The following is a 15,245-nucleotide window of genomic DNA, read 5'->3' on the forward strand; positions in this document are numbered from 1 at the left end:
TGTAGGTTTATTTCCATGTTTGGTGCCTATTTGGCTAAAACGTGTTTGTTCAAGTGAAGCTCAGTGGGTCGAGAATCCAGAAATGTTACTCAAGAGTAGAGTTACTGAAGAAAAAAACAAAACTTTTTTTTAAAAAGTTACTCAAGTAAATGTAAGTTGTTACTACCCACATAAACATTTAACAATATTCAGTAAATGTACATTTTTAAGTATAGTATGTACAATGAGAACATACACTTCTAAATTTGTTTTAACATTTTATTTATTTATTGCCATGACTTTTGTTTCTTGTTTGGTAAACAAGAAGATAAATTGTCCAATTAAAATAAGCCTTTATCGTTTTGTTCACCGTGATCAGTCAGTTTTACTGCCAGGACGGCGGTGCTACCTACATAAAATGTAAACGAGAGTATGTATGACTTACGAAGTGACGCTGGAAATGAAATCATTCTAAAAGTTGATACAAAAGTATTTTTCTATTTTCATAATCTTACACCCCGGAAGCTTGTGCTAATCTCCGCATAGCGAAGCCACGCCCGGGACACTCCCAGTTTAAAAACAAACACACAAGCGACAGTGGGCTGTCTGCTCTTCCGGAGGGCGGGGTGTGTTTGTTCAGTCAGCCAGCCAGCGCCGCCGCAGGCAGCAGGAGCGGGCGATGATGGAGGGGGGAAGCAGGCTTCCGTTGATGAAGTATGGATCTGTTCTGTCCCTTTTCGTGGTTCTGTTAGCCATCTGGTTCCGTTCACCGCAGAACACGGTGCTTGACGACCGGCTGGACACGGTGCTTTCGTCTCTGCTCCGGGCTGAGAGGAAAGTCGGGGTTAATGACGCCAGACCCAGAGTGGCAGTTGGTAGGTGCGGAGCGCTAGCGGCACTAGCTAGGCTGCTGGGGGTTGGAGTGGACACTGGTCATTAATTAACGCTCAGTTTTAAACATAGAAAATACCTGACGTCACAGTCAGTTTGTTTGAAATAACTGACACAAGTTTTACTTACAGTTTCTGTTAAACCCCAAACAGGAAATTGAGTTAAACTGAATTATTGTAACCTGTCTAAAATTTACTCTAGTTATGCGATATTTATTTAATAATAAAATATAAATCAAGCGAGAATTCTTGAAGTTTTGACCAGTGAAATACTGACGATGACCTAAAGTTAGATGTTGAGGATTACCATATTGTGGTGGAGTGAAGTTTGACATGCTGTGCCTTATAAAAACGATTTATATGAACATTTTCTTTAAAAACATAAAAATTTAAATAGTGAAAGTGTGGCCTAAATTTACTTCTTATGCAAAACAGCTTCAAGTGTGAAGACTGTTGTTCTTGCTTATTGTTGTTAGCAGAATAGCTCAAGCAGAATTAGATGATATCAACTGGATTGAGGTCTGGACTTTAACTGGGCCATTCTGATCCATTAATATGCTTTGATTTAATCCAGATGTGTCTAAAGTGCAGCTTGTGGTCCACTGATGTTCCAGTTTTACTGTCTCTGCTGTTTATCATTGTATCCTCAATGTTTGGCTGCCTGTGTAAATATTTCTATGCAGTACTTTGTCAAACTGGTGTTTTCTTAAATGTGCGACCTAAATAAGATTGAATGAAATGCCACTCTTCCATTAAGAACAAAAAAACCATCAAAAAAAGAAACAGATTTATGGTATCCACAACAGACGGTTGTGATGCTGGCAGATTACCTGAGCAGTTCATCTTCTACAGCTCCTCCAGTTACCATGAGCCACTTGGCTGCTTCTCAGGTTAATGCTATTACACCATTTTTAAGTTCATGCCACTTTAGAAATATGCTTTGCATTGATCTATTACAGAACACTTCACTGAAATTCATAAAAACTTGTGGTTTCAGCATGACAAAATGACAATAAAAATAAAACCTCAGTGGGCGTGAATGTATACTCCAAGGCTCTGTGGTAGCGAAGGACATGCGAAGGGAGAAGACAGATGATCACAAATGTTCAGTCACCAGATCCCAGACTGGATCAGCAGCTGGGACAGTTTGTTCTCCCCTCCTCAAACCATATGGACAGAAACTTTCTGTGGCTGTCCTCAAGCCTCGTGTCTTTACGTCAATATTGCCCTTTATTTACATTTATTTATTTATTTATTTATTTATTTTAGTTTGAACATGATAGAAGTATAAAATCACACGCATGAACAAGGAATGCCAAGGACACACATTTTTGTACTACAGTAATCATAACATGCTCTGAAAGGAGTAGGAAGTAAGAAACTTATGAACTCCTACCCCATAAACTCATATATTTTCACATGGACCCTCATTGTTAAATAAATAAACATGGATTCATTCATTTTCCATTTTATCAGGGTTTACATGTCTAAATATAATCATCCATACCCACACACTCATATGCATTAGCCTCAATTTATATACACATTAGTTCTATCTCTCACCCATATTTCTATACCTTGTGAAAATTGCCTCCTTATATTTCCTTTCAAATTGTATTAAATTTTGAATTTGTTTTAAATCCTCACTTAACTTGAGGAGTTAAATGGGGTAAAATTCATGGGGTCTCGTTGTGTGTATACTATCGATCCTTTATAAATCCCATGCACTTAAAACACATAAATCGTTGAAAAAGTTACTTTAAAAAGAAGAACCGAGACTTCTAGCACATTAGTTTGAAACTTAGTTTAGTTTCCTGTAAATATGCTGAAAAATGTCAGCCTGGATGTCGTGACCTAGTCCCAAAAATCCAGTTTTTTAGACTTTGATCAAACTGACTTTATAATCTGTATCTGATCAACCTTTAACCCTGTTTGACAGCAGACTCAGCCGGTTATCGTTTCACACTGACTTTAGGTGACACGTATTGCTTCCTAATCTCATGGAGGGTAAACTAATTTCAGATTAAACAACAACTTTGGCCTTATTTAGGACTGAAACAATTAATCGTGATGAATTGATTAATTGTTAACTGGAGTATACAAAGTCAACAAAGGCGATTTGCTGAAAGAAAAAACTATCCAGAGCAGTAATTAAGCCAAAACTGTAAATAAGATCAAATAAAAAAGATTTGTGAATATGTTCTACTCAAAACTCTAGTGGCATAGTTTTGACAGTGCAAATTATGTATAAGGAGGCTTCTATTAATAACCTTTTGCTATCTAATTATTAAAAGGTTAATCGAAAAAATAGCCAATATATCAGCCTTACATTGTATTCATGTTAAAGGGCTGAACTTTTCACATTTGGATGTTAGAAAAAGTTTATTTTTTGCTGTTGTTGTCATTTGCTACAAGAGACCAAATGTACACTAACATAATTTTATGCTTCTGCATTTTAGGCAATGAAATGTTTAGTTTCTTACTTCAAAAAGGAATTGAATTACTAATTAGCATTTTTTAAAAATGTATTTCTAATGTTGTATAAAAAGGCTTAAATGAAAACTATGCAGAATTTTCCCATTTTTTAAAATCTGATTAATTGTCAAAATAATTGATTAATCAATAACTAAAATAATCTTGCAGCATAATAAGGGCAAAAAAATATAAATTAGTTACTGTGATTTTTTTAATGCATAACAAACTGTCATGTTTTAGCAGAAAGCAGTAGAAAACTTAGATGTGACGAAGCAGAATGACTTTAGAATTGATATTTTAATCTAATTGAAAGATGATCTGACATTTAGGTTTTTTCATTCACTCAGCAGCTTTTCTGTAAAACCTACAATTTGCACGACTTTGCTTTTGTTCTTCTTCTCCTCAGTTTCCTTCAGTGTTTTTCTCTTCTTCTCTTTTGGACTCCGATATGGACCTGTGTGGCTGCAGCAGGGAGAAACGTTGGTGTGTAATTGCATTTCTTCTTCTGTGTCTCCTCCCTCCTCAGGTTTTGGTGGCTGCGTCGACCTTATAGTAGACGGCGTGTCGTTCCTAAATAAGATAGGCCTCTCTCACACAGACCAGCCATTGCATTATGACTATCTGGAAAATGCTGAACAACTGGCTCAGAGCTTTGCCTACTTCTTTGCGCCAGGAGCTGCTGCAGAGTAAGTAATGTTGGATGGAGAGCAGCATGTTTACAGTAAAAGTTGTGAGCTTTTAACAGTATATGAGGAGAAAGGCTTAACATCAGAACGACTGAAACGATGAATCAATTACTGAAATAATTGTCAACTAAATTAGTAATTGATTAATCATTAACTGGAATATACAGACTCTAAATAAATATCAATTTCCTGAAAGAGCAACAATAAGAGCAGTAATTAATCCAAAAATATATGCAAATATACACATTTCCCATTTAAGATAAAAAAAAAATCTTCTTTTTCTGTTAATATGTTCAAACCAGAACTAATCCAGTAGCAGGTTTAGCTTCACCTGGTTCAAATTATGTAAAAAACAAGCAAACCTCTAACTAAGCACCTTTTACTATCCAATCATTAATTGGTTAATAAAAAAAGAATATATTAATCACCAGGTCAGCTCTACTAGTCAAGCAGACAGAGCTGAACTTTTCACATGTTGATATTAGACGTATTTTTAGCTGCATTATTTGCTACAAATGATCAGTAAAGAAATTCTGTTATTACACTTTGGGGAAGAAAATGTTTATTTTGTTATACAGAATGAATTTGAATGATTTGTTTATTTGCATCTTTTAATTCAGTCCCAATATTGTATTACAACCAAAAAAAATAATGATATAAACTCTTTTAAGTCTTTATGGTCTATTATTGTCTTTTTACTGTCTTTTCCTGCTCCTACAGGCGTTTTATGATTAATGAAACCCTCTTCAGTGAGCTGGTGGACGGCGCCCGTGACTTACCTGGAAACAGGTGGTCCATAGGTGGCAATGCTCCTGTGATGGCTGGTCGCATGGCAACAGAGGGATGCGACGTGTTGTTAGGGGGAAGTTTCAGCACCGATTTCACTGAAGTTTTGTCCCAGCACATTACAGGTAATCTAGATTAAACATGACCTCTCTTTTATGCTTAATTGTCTTTTAACTCCATGTTTGTTTTTCTTGCCAGTGGCTGGTAAAGTGATAGAAGAGCCAGACATACATCTGATCCTTGAATATTCATCTGGTTCCAGCTGGGGGACGTACACCTCACGTAGAGCAAACAGGTATATTTAACATTTTAAACTAAAACTAAAAAAGTCTTTAGCATCTTTATATTGGTGATTATCTCAGTTAACTTTGCTCACCGTCTTCATGGCCTCATGTCAGCTCCAGTTCAATTTGCTCATTCAAAAATGCAACGACCAAAAAATTCCTCACCAAATTACCAAAACTGGAAAAGCAAGACGTACCAAAGGGTTGCAATAATAACGTAAAGCTGTTGTTCCTAATATGTGCCTAAATAGTTCCTTACAACCTTTAACTTTATATCTAATCACCTCAGTGATACTGAAAATATGTAACTTTGAGATGACTTCTCTCAATAGCAACTTGCGCACTAAAGAGAGTTGTTAGTAACAATAGCAAAGTACTGGAAAATTAAGAAAAATGTCTGGTTGATTTTTCTGGTGCATCTCTAAGCTTTTATTTTCTCTGTTTTTCTTAAAATCAGATCATGTGCAGGTTTGAATTGAGATGCATGCTATAATTATACATCTGTTAGTAAACACCAGGTTTTCTGCTGTGAACAGCAGAGACTTTGACGCTTATATTTTATTGTTGTTAAATCCATTTCATTGCATCTTTGTGTTTTAAGTTGACCTCGAACTATTTGGGTCAAACTGGATTGTTTTTAAATGTGCTTTGTAAGTAAACGTTGCATGTTTTGTTTGTAGATATATCATTCACAGTGATGCTCATAACCCGTACTTGGACTCTTTGGAAGAGTTTGCTGAGAAACTGGAAGACTTCAAACCTGATCTGGTGGTGGTGGGAGGGCTTCAGATGATGGACAACTTCCCCTTTAATACAGGTAGGAAAACATGACTTAGTTTGATGATAGCTATTCAGATAATCAACTGCTTTGATTTACTAAGAAGACTAGATTCAGATTTGTTTTTGCCAAATTTGGGTTTCAGGTTAGCAGTAGAGTTACTGGGGAATTACAGCTCTGGAAAAACTGAGAGCCCACTGCACTGAGCCCCATTGAAACCTCCTGGTTTTTCCACTAAATACTGATTTCTAATGTCTTCCTGAGTTAAAACATTAATATTGTTGTTTCTAAATGAACATGAACTTGTTTTCTTTGCATTATTTGAGGTCTGAAAGCTCTGCATCTTTTTCGGTATTTTGACCATTTCTCATTTTCTGCAAATAAATACTAAATTTTTGCTTTGAATTTCAGAGACATGTTGTCAGTAGTTCATAGAATAGAAGAACGATGTTCATTTTACTCAAACATAAACCTATAAAGAGTAAAATCAGAGAAGTGATCATTTTAAGTGGACTCTTAATTTTTTACAGAACTGTATTTGTCATGACAGCTAAAAAAGCAGAAGTTCAAATAGCTAGAAGGACAGGTTAAACCGAACTTTCCTCTCTGAACTGGACGATTTGTACAACTAAACTAGACCCACATCCTGTTTGACCTTTTGACTGCCTTCATTTTCTTTCGGTCCATCACTTAAAACAAATTCACATCACAATTTTTTGCTTCCTTCCTTCATCTCCACTCCTTGTTGCTTGAAGTGCCTTTGAGTCCTCCATGTTGTTTTTGTTCCTGTTTTCCTTCCAGGTGAGCGAGAGGCGGTCCTCTCCCGGTTGGCTGACCTGCTGACCTCCTCGTCGCCTCAGATCGGCATCCATTTTGAGATGGCAAGTTTTGTGGACGAGAATATAGTAGACGACCTTCTTCACCATGTCATCCCTCATGTATGTATGACTGAATATTTAAATGAATGTGTCCATGTTGGCATTTTCAAATACATTATCCAAACACGGAAATCAGAAGGGCCAGTGTGTAGAAAACACCGAGGTGGACGTTAGATTTGTTTATTTAAATTTCCTGATTTAAATCTGCAAGCAAAATGGTCTGAATACTTTTCTCAAATGCAGACTGGAAAGAACAACATGGAATGTGAAAATATGAACTTTTACAACAAACATTTATTGCTTTTTTATTATTTTTATCCAACAATAACCATACAAAAAATTATCATAGCATTAAATTTTAAATATAATTTTTTAGAGAATTCAAAGGTTTTCTGGCCATTTTTTTATTTTTATATTTATATTTGTCTTGTTATTTAAAATATTAAATAACAACAGATCCTTTTTCTATTCTCTGAGCTGAAAATTTTACCATCACAAAAATTTTTTATTTTTTTTATTAAACAAACATTAAAGGGCAGTGTTATGGATTTTCTAGGTACTTTGTGACATTTTATTAAATATTCAAGTAACTATGTTACCTTCTGGTATAAAAATGCTGTTTGTACCAAAAACAAGTTAAAAGAAATTTGACTCTTCCTCGTTTCAACAATGCTTCTCCATCTGTTGATGCCGTTTCTCATGTCGTTCTGAGGATCGTTGTAGTTTCTATGATCATTCATATTTATAGTAGGAGCAGAGACGACAGGAGACAGTACACTCAGTGTTACACAGCTCTGCAGGTAAACGGGATTTCACTATTGTAAAAAAACATTACAGAGTTAACATTTTAAACAGTTTCTGGCGTCCTACATTCTCTTTTGTTGTTTTAAACCCAAACAAAAATCAGCTACAGTTTATAAACATTTCCATTGAGGAAGTCAGTAATCCCCTTTAAGCTTTGATCTCAATTCTTCTTTTCCAGGCAGACTCTTTAGGCATGAATGAACAAGAACTCCCCAATCTTCTCAGCCTACTCAAAGGCTCCAACATCACGGTGCTGTCGGACCCAAACCCTCGCGTAGCGACCGTCCTCGACCAGATGAGGGAGGTTTACCGCATCCTCAACCAGCGCTACCAGGCTGCTAGCTCAGGCGGCGCCACCAGCGGCGGTAAATCGAAGGGTAAGCCTCTGACTCGCCTCCATGTCCACACTCTGGCCTTCCAGGCCATGATTGTGACGCGCGGCTCTCAGTGGAAGAACACCATGTCCGCCACCGCCAAGGCCTCACTCACGGCAAACCGTCACGTCTGCGGCTCAAACGACATCGACCTGAGCAAAGCCAGGCTCATTATGGACGACTCGTTCTCCGTCAGCCACCGTGAGGGCAGCCAGCGCATCCCGCTGCTGGAGAGCCGGCCGGTCAGCTGCTGGGATGAGGACGACTACCAGATCTGCGTGGCGCCGGTGCTGGTGTGCACCGACGTTTATCAGACTGCGGGTGGAGGGGACAACGTCTCTGCTGCCGGCTTGGTACTGCAGATTTAAAGAGGGACACCAGATCATCCTTTTTACTCTTGAGTCTCGGTGTGTTGCACCCGATCCTTCAGGTACTGACATGGCTGCACGGCTAACACTATCATTAAATTTGCAGCTCTGGGCCCAAACTGAAAATTATAAAGTCATTGTTATTACTTCAGAGTCGGATCATGCATATTTCATAGAGTTGACTCTGTTCTAACTTTCAAAAGACATGCAATAGAAAATCATTAAATGTTAAATTGTAGTTTTCTTTCTAATCCAACTGGATTTTCCTTAGTTTCAGGACAGTTTCATTGATTCACTGTCATTGAAACTTAGTAGCTACAATTTTTCCGTTTAGATAATTTTTAACACTCTGATAAATCTGTTTCATCATCCGACTCTGGTGATTTTAATGATTTGTCCTTTCATTTCTCTGAGGCCTTAAAAAAACTTGACACTTGTTCTGGATGAGACAAAGAGGTTTAGATGTGATCAGATGTTTGTGTTGCACCACTCAGCTTTTGTTATGATTTTTGACCAAGATTTGCACACGCATCTGTTGTAGGATCAGTTGTATTTGTATTTCGACCTTGAGCGCAGCTATGCAGTTAAGAATCTGAAATAATTAAATCTTCTGTTTCTTTGCAGGATGTGAATTACAAATGCCTCACTTGCCTTTTAGCAAATAATTTATTCTGTAGAAACGGCGAGTTTTGAGTGAAAACCTGCTGGATTCAAACCGTTGATTCCTCTTCTCTCTGCTTCCTCAGTCTCTGAGGTAAAACGCTCCCGTTGCTCCCTGCATATATGAAAATTGTGGTTTTGGTATGTTTGTGTTTGGACTGTAATTTCTCTGTAGTTCAGTTGCAGTGAAATAATGCAAAAATAATTGTGGAGTCACGTTTGGTTTCTGGATGTAGTGACTTTCTCTGTAGCTCCATGCTCTTTTAGTTTTAACCCTCCATCACTTTATTTATGGACCAAATCTCTCCTTGCAGTTCTGGATTTAGCAGCTCATCATAGTTATGTTTGAGGTTTAATGGGACATTATAATATGTATAAATGACATCAGTGGACCATTCATAAAATATATATTTATATGTTTAGTTTCCATCTGGCATTGGATGTTCTCAACTTCTTCCTCTTTTTGTTTGGGAAAATTACATTACATTTATTTTGTTTTTATTTACTAATGCAACTGAACTGTAATTGACATGAAGCCAACTCTGTTTTCTCACTATGTAGAAATCAAACATTCCTGCTGCTGCTGTTTGTTCTCCTCTCAGATTGAAATGTGTTTCATCCCTATGTCTTAACATAAAGTTTCTTTTCTTGGTAAAAATTATTATTTTTTTTTTTTTGCAAAAACCACTTTATATGTGCAACACATGATTTTGTTACATAGTATGAGGTCAGAAATTCAGGAAAATGTGGAAATCTCTTTAAATCTTGTGTATTTGTTTTGCTTGTAATTGGTGAATCTGAGGGTAAATGAGCCTTATTCTGTTTTTACTGTTGGTGTTTCATAAAATCAGGGTGTTTTTTACAGCCTGTTTCTGTGGTTTTCTGTTTGAAGTGTATGTATTTGTCTTAAACTGTGATTTAAATGCTAATTTGGCAGTGGATGCAAACACTGCAGCATGCTCAGTGAGGGAACCGTTTGTTTGTCTGGGCACTTATCTACGCGTTGGATAAGTGGGATCATTCATGTGTGTTCTGCAGCTGTGTAACTGTTTCATGCATGTTGAGTCATTGCAGAATCATCTGATAAAATGCTGATCAGCAATCATTGCTTTGTTTTGTTATTAATTATTTAATCACAGCTTCTTTATCATAGAGCAGCACGGTGACATTTTTTATCTTCTCATCCTCATGTAGCTAAATCATTTCATGCCGACTTTTAACGTTTTCACCATCGACTTGCTTTACCAACTCACATCACCTTTAACCTTTGGATTAATGATAGTCCAGTACAAGATGCTGACCGTATGATCATCTTGACCACGGTTCCACTGTATTTACACAACACATTAAATGTAAATCTGTAATCTAATTACTTTAAAACGGTCAGATTAATTTGTTGAAACTGTCACTGTGACTGTATGAGACGGATAAAGTCGAGCTCTTCTGCCTTCTCCCAATGCTAAGTAGAAACAACCAATCAGAGCCAGAAGGCGGGTCTTAGTGCTGTTAATCACCCTCTGTGTGACGCTTCTTTCTCTCCGCTACTCGCCTTCTTCCTGACAGCAGAACCCGTTGTGAACACTAAACTAGTTAGCATGGCCACCGATGATGGAGGATGAACGGTTTTCCTGTGACGGTAAGTTGTTTCTCTGCTATTGGCACACTGAGCAGCAAGTACAAGAGGGTGATTGACTGCACTAATAACTCCCTCCTGGCTCTGATTGGTTGTTTTTGGTCGGGAGCGGTGCATCTCTTCAGACAGTAACAGTAGCTCCAGGAGGAGGTTGATCTTTTCAGATTAGCTGTGACAACATAAGGACAGTTTTAACAAATATGTGAATACATTTATTTAAAATAAATAGCACACTGAAGCTTTAATTTAAGTTTAAAGTAGCTTTACATCTGCTATAATATAAAATAAATTATTACGTCAATTACATGTTTCTGATTTTGATATCAAATATACAGGCTAAAAAAAGGATAAACATTTTTTTAAATGTATCCAGGAAAAGAGTTAAAGCTTAGGACTCACTAAACGATTCTCAGTCTTGACAGATTCTTAAAAGCCAAGATGCTCATTAACTTGTGGCAATGACAGTTTGAAGGGACAAACACACCAGTAGATGGTGGTAATAAAAGATAATCTGGTTATATTTCTCTGCCACGCCCTCATAAAGGAATGAGATTCATTGCAGCATTTTATCTGACATTCATTAAAATAACTTTTAGTTGTAAGAAAGCAATAATGGAGCCTAACCCACTCAAGACTGAAGATGAGGTGGATGAGGCTTTTGCTGTTTCAGCGTTGCCTTTATACTCTATATGCTCCAACTACAGTGTGGAAAAGAACATTTTCACTGTAAAACAAGCTCACTGTGAAATGTACTGCAGAGGTTGCAAAACGTCTTGCTATTTTAAGACCCAGTCTGTCACCCAGCATCTATTTTAAACCCACAGCCTCCCTCAAAGTGCAGCTCTGACCAACTCAGAACCTGAACACAGCCTGGATTATTTCCATACCATCAAGTCCATTACACCCTTTACAGGCACAATATTATTTAATGAAATAGTGCGATAAATAGTTATTTCTTAAGTTTTTCTAACACACAATGACTCTTTCTACTTGGGAGCGTCAGCAGTGAGTTTGTTGATCAACTTGTCATAATAAATGACGTTCTCCTTCCGATTGGTGTGTGCTGTTAGCATCTCGTCCATCTCCTCTTGAGTGAAAGGTTCACCTGGTTAAAAAAAACAACACAAAAACGTGCAAAATGTTTTTCAGTGAAAAAAATAAACAAAGTCTGAATCCACTTATCGTGAGTATTATTAGCTTCTGTTTCCTCTTGACGTTATTGCTTTACCTTCCTCCATCATAAACTTTGTCAGCTCTTCGGGTTCGACGAAACCTCTCTGCTCTTTGTCGAGAACCTGGAAACAGTTCATGGGTTAATATTGTTGCTCATGTGAAAATGTGAATTCTTGAGAAAGTTTCGGCAAGAGCTGCTTCAGAGAAACAAACGACAGGATGAGGAAGAAACAGCCAATTTCACCTTAAATGCCTGAAATATTTTGCTCCTGGGGATGGGAGGAAACCTAGCAGACACAACGAAGCACCGGTTATTTTTCTGCAAACACGATTATTAATTCAGAGACAACACAGGAGTCATTCTTTTAAAATGAAAATTTAAAAATAACTTACAGCCAGTACACTTTATAGTCTTCTTACAGCATCAGCATCATTGTGGATTTAAAATAATCTCTTCATATAAAGAATTGCTTGAAAATGAGGACTCTCACCTTTTAGGCTTTCTTTCATCTTATGTACTTTGTGTTTATTTTGTTCTACGTTATTTTGTGAATAAATGTTGCACATTTTAACAAAAAGGCAAAACATGAATAGATGGATGACTGTTTTTAAGAGTTGTTCAGTGTGAAAACAGTTCCACAAATCTAAAGTCTTTGGACCGCCGTATTACAGATCTAAGTTTAGTTTTTATTCTCTTTACGGAACAAAAATCTAAAGTTTCCGACAAAGCTTCAAATATTAATGTTCACAGGTGATTAGTTCACGAGAATAACCTTGTATCTAATTTTATGTAAGACAACTGGACAAGAGGAAAATCACTGTTTTGTGAAAAAATATGCCTCTATCGTCTGTCTAAAGATCAGGCCAAGAAAGACAAACATTTAAATCAGAAATCAGCTGTTTTTCTGTTACCTGAGATTGCAGGCTCGACATGTATACTTTTAGGAGTTTGTGAATAATCAATATAAACACTTGATAACAATAATCACAATTATCGATGGTGCAAGATTCAACATCTTTAACATGAAAAATCCTAATTGAAAAACACATTTGTGGAAGAAGAGCATTTCCCCTGATGAACCTAATCACTGTCCGTTCATAAGAAAATAGATTTTTGTGTGTTGGCTGGTGATGGTGATTAAAAATAACTTTAAACAAATTATTTAGTAAGGAGTTTCATAGTATACAAACAAAACAAAAAATCTGCATCAAAATGTGAATGCTGGTGTCATGGAGCCAACATGAATTATCTTACTTGTTCTCCAACAGGACTTTGGTCATAGCTGGCATGAACCTATCCAGATGTACAGTTCCAGAGGAATTTTCTTCCACCTGGGTGGACAGAACAAGATACCTGGCTTTTACTCTTTAAACTTTACACCAGAACTTTTGCACATTAAAGGTCCACTATTATGCTAAATTAATTTTTGCATGTTTCTGTACTTCCATTCGAGTATTTCCTGCAACTAAAAACAATCCAAAGCTAAACAACAACAACAACAAACACCCATTTGTTTTTTTGGGAATAAGTAAATGTTCTGTTGGTGTCTGCAAACGAGCCCCCTGTTTCAAAACCCTCTAAGTTGTGTCACAATCTGTTACCTAGCAACCCCAAGCCAAGTCCAGCCCCTCACCTGGCAACCCAAGTGGAGCTCCACCCACTTAGCCAGAGCTAAGCTACAGCTGCTAAGGCTTCTGGAAAAGAAAAATGTTTTTGTGTAGTCCATGCATTTTCTCTCATTCACGGAGAGCAGAGCTGCGTGGCTTCATTTTATTTTTGCGTGCAATGTCCCTGCGATGTTGCCAAAGAAAGTTGTCGTTTGCGCAAATCATTTTAGGAAGAAATCCTCTGACAACTACCAACATCACAGGACAGGATTTACCAAAAATACTTGGACTGAAGGAAAGTTCTGTTCCTGTTCGTCACAAACCTGCAGAAGATGGTGATGCAGGTACAAAATGATGTTTTGTATATTTTTGTTCAGCACAGACATGAGTTGTCAGTTAGCATAAGCTAACGCAGGGCTAAACGACCCTTTGCTGGTCCTGACTGTGTCTCACGTTGCGCCACAATATCTGCGCATTTACTGGCAGAATTCTGGTAAACTTGAAATGATAGTTTATATTAAGAATCTACAATGTTTGTAAAAACATGTCGGACATTACTGACATTGTCTGATTTATTTTATTTTTTTTACATGTTGAGAGAAGTGCGTCTCCTCTAACCTCGCAAATTTTAGAAAGAGGTCGCATTTGAGGGGGGAAACAATCGTTTTTCGTGCTGAATGATTGTGCTTTTTTAACAAAGATGTAAAGTTGTATTACTGTGCCTCTGCCTGAAGGGCGTGGCCAGCAGCCGCTCCAATACATAATCGTGACGTAGCATTCCTTAATGAGCTCAAAACGGTCAGAAATGATCTGGTGAAATCTCAAAATTTGGGAATGATTTTGTGTATTATTACATGTAATTAACATGTTTTGTATAGAGACCTAACCAGTGGCTCGTTCAAGGAAGCCTGATAGTGGACATTTAAAAGAAGCCCGTTTTGTAACTAGTTCATTTGTGTATGAAAAGAAAAAACATAAAGACTGCTCTGACCTCAGCTATAAATTCACGTATGTCTGCTTGAGTGGGGAAGCAGTCCAGAGAATACATGATGGTGCCGATCTCCCTGGAAAACAGGCACATGAAGAGAGTTAGAAGGAAGCGTTATATCTGCTTAGCTTGATGCAGAAACTGCACTGTTTGCTGACCTAGTTTGGTTTCAAGCTTTTTTAAAAAAAAAATAGTTACCAACAAGGTTTAAAAAGGCACACCTACTTACCTTTCAGTCCAGAAGGTTTTCCAAACACTTAATTTAGACAGATTTGTTCTTACTGATGACAAAATGCCATCATTTCACTCATAATCGTCAAAACAAATGGAAATTAAATCTTACAATGTGTCTCTGTGTCTAATGAATATGAGCTTCAATTTTTAAATTGAATAACTGAAATGCCATTTTATTACTATTAGTTATTTTGTACTTTTTAATAATTGTGGTATTGTTTACCGAACGTCCACCGTGTTTTTGGACTCGTAGTCAAACGGCTCAAAGGCGGCCGTTATTTTCCTGTGAATAGCCAAAATGTTTTCGTTTTCTGAAACAAACAGAGCCGAATAACGAAAGCTGTTGTTAATACACCTCTAACAAATTAAGCAGGTACTTTTAAATCTGTAAACTGACTCCATTGAGTCGTACGAACCTCCACTTTCTTTGTCCTCCGCCATCTTTCAGCTTGTTTTCCTGTTGCCTAGCAACCGAACGTTGCCCGTTTATTTGGTTTGTGAGGTAGCAAAACAAAAATAAAATGAAATATGAAAAACGTTTTAAGCAATAATATATATTTTTAAAAAGAGAACGTATAAGCTGCTTGAACTTTTATTTTAAAAATACTCGTGCAGTTTTATATATTAATACTTATAACTTATAACAA

At 37.0% G+C, this 15,245-nt stretch overlaps 2 protein-coding genes across 3 annotated transcripts; one reads left to right on the plus strand and one right to left on the minus strand.

The window, feature by feature from the left end:
- The first annotated feature begins 594 nt into the window (after window positions 1–594).
- Window positions 595–10,067, plus strand: LOC102232621 (ADP-dependent glucokinase-like). 2 transcript variants are annotated; one of them, XR_002752641.1, is made up of 8 exons: window positions 595–854; window positions 3,871–4,030; window positions 4,751–4,941; window positions 5,015–5,111; window positions 5,781–5,917; window positions 6,680–6,816; window positions 7,739–8,364; window positions 8,927–10,067. XR_002752641.1 is itself a non-coding variant. In XM_005804245.2 (7 exons), the coding sequence occupies exons 1-7, from the start codon at window positions 659–661 to the stop codon at window positions 8,300–8,302; spliced, it is 1,482 nt and encodes a 493-aa protein (XP_005804302.2). In that variant the 5' UTR covers window positions 596–658; the 3' UTR covers window positions 8,303–10,067. The 2 variants fall into 2 exon arrangements, 1 of the variants encoding a protein (XP_005804302.2); XM_005804245.2 differs by having other exon boundaries at window positions 596–854; window positions 7,739–10,067.
- On the minus strand, window positions 9,597–15,039 carry efcab2 (EF-hand calcium binding domain 2). The gene is made up of 7 exons (XM_005804220.2): window positions 15,015–15,039; window positions 14,822–14,909; window positions 14,368–14,440; window positions 13,024–13,100; window positions 12,013–12,055; window positions 11,824–11,890; window positions 9,597–11,700 (listed from the first exon to the last, which is right to left on the minus strand). Exons 1-7 carry the CDS (start codon window positions 15,037–15,039, stop codon window positions 11,582–11,584), a joined length of 492 nt encoding a protein of 163 aa, XP_005804277.1. The 3' UTR covers window positions 9,597–11,581.
- Between the last annotated feature and the right edge of the window lie 206 nt (window positions 15,040–15,245).

Source organism: Xiphophorus maculatus, chromosome 4, assembly GCF_002775205.1.
Source record: "Xiphophorus maculatus strain JP 163 A chromosome 4, X_maculatus-5.0-male, whole genome shotgun sequence".
NCBI classification, from domain to species: Eukaryota; Metazoa; Chordata; class Actinopteri; order Cyprinodontiformes; family Poeciliidae; genus Xiphophorus; species Xiphophorus maculatus.

Bases quoted from the DNA above. Each gene is read 5' to 3' on its own strand.
- efcab2 (XM_005804220.2), bottom strand. From the start codon at position 15,039: ATGGCGGAGGACAAAGAAAGTGGAG. The intron at 12,056-13,023 runs GTAAGATAATTC...TGTGTCTGCTAG, and splicing joins AAAGTCCTGTTGGAGAACAA to GTTTCCTCCCATCCCCAGGA. The intron at 11,701-11,823 runs GTAAAGCAATAA...TTTTTTAACCAG, and splicing joins AAAGTTTATGATGGAGGAAG to GTGAACCTTTCACTCAAGAG.
- LOC102232621 (XM_005804245.2), top strand. From the start codon at position 659: ATGATGGAGGGGGGAAGCAGGCTTCCGTTGATGAAGTATGGATCTGTT. The intron at 855-3,870 runs GTAGGTGCGGAG...CTCCCTCCTCAG, and splicing joins CAGACCCAGAGTGGCAGTTG to GTTTTGGTGGCTGCGTCGAC. The intron at 5,112-5,780 runs GTATATTTAACA...TTTTGTTTGTAG, and splicing joins ACCTCACGTAGAGCAAACAG to ATATATCATTCACAGTGATG.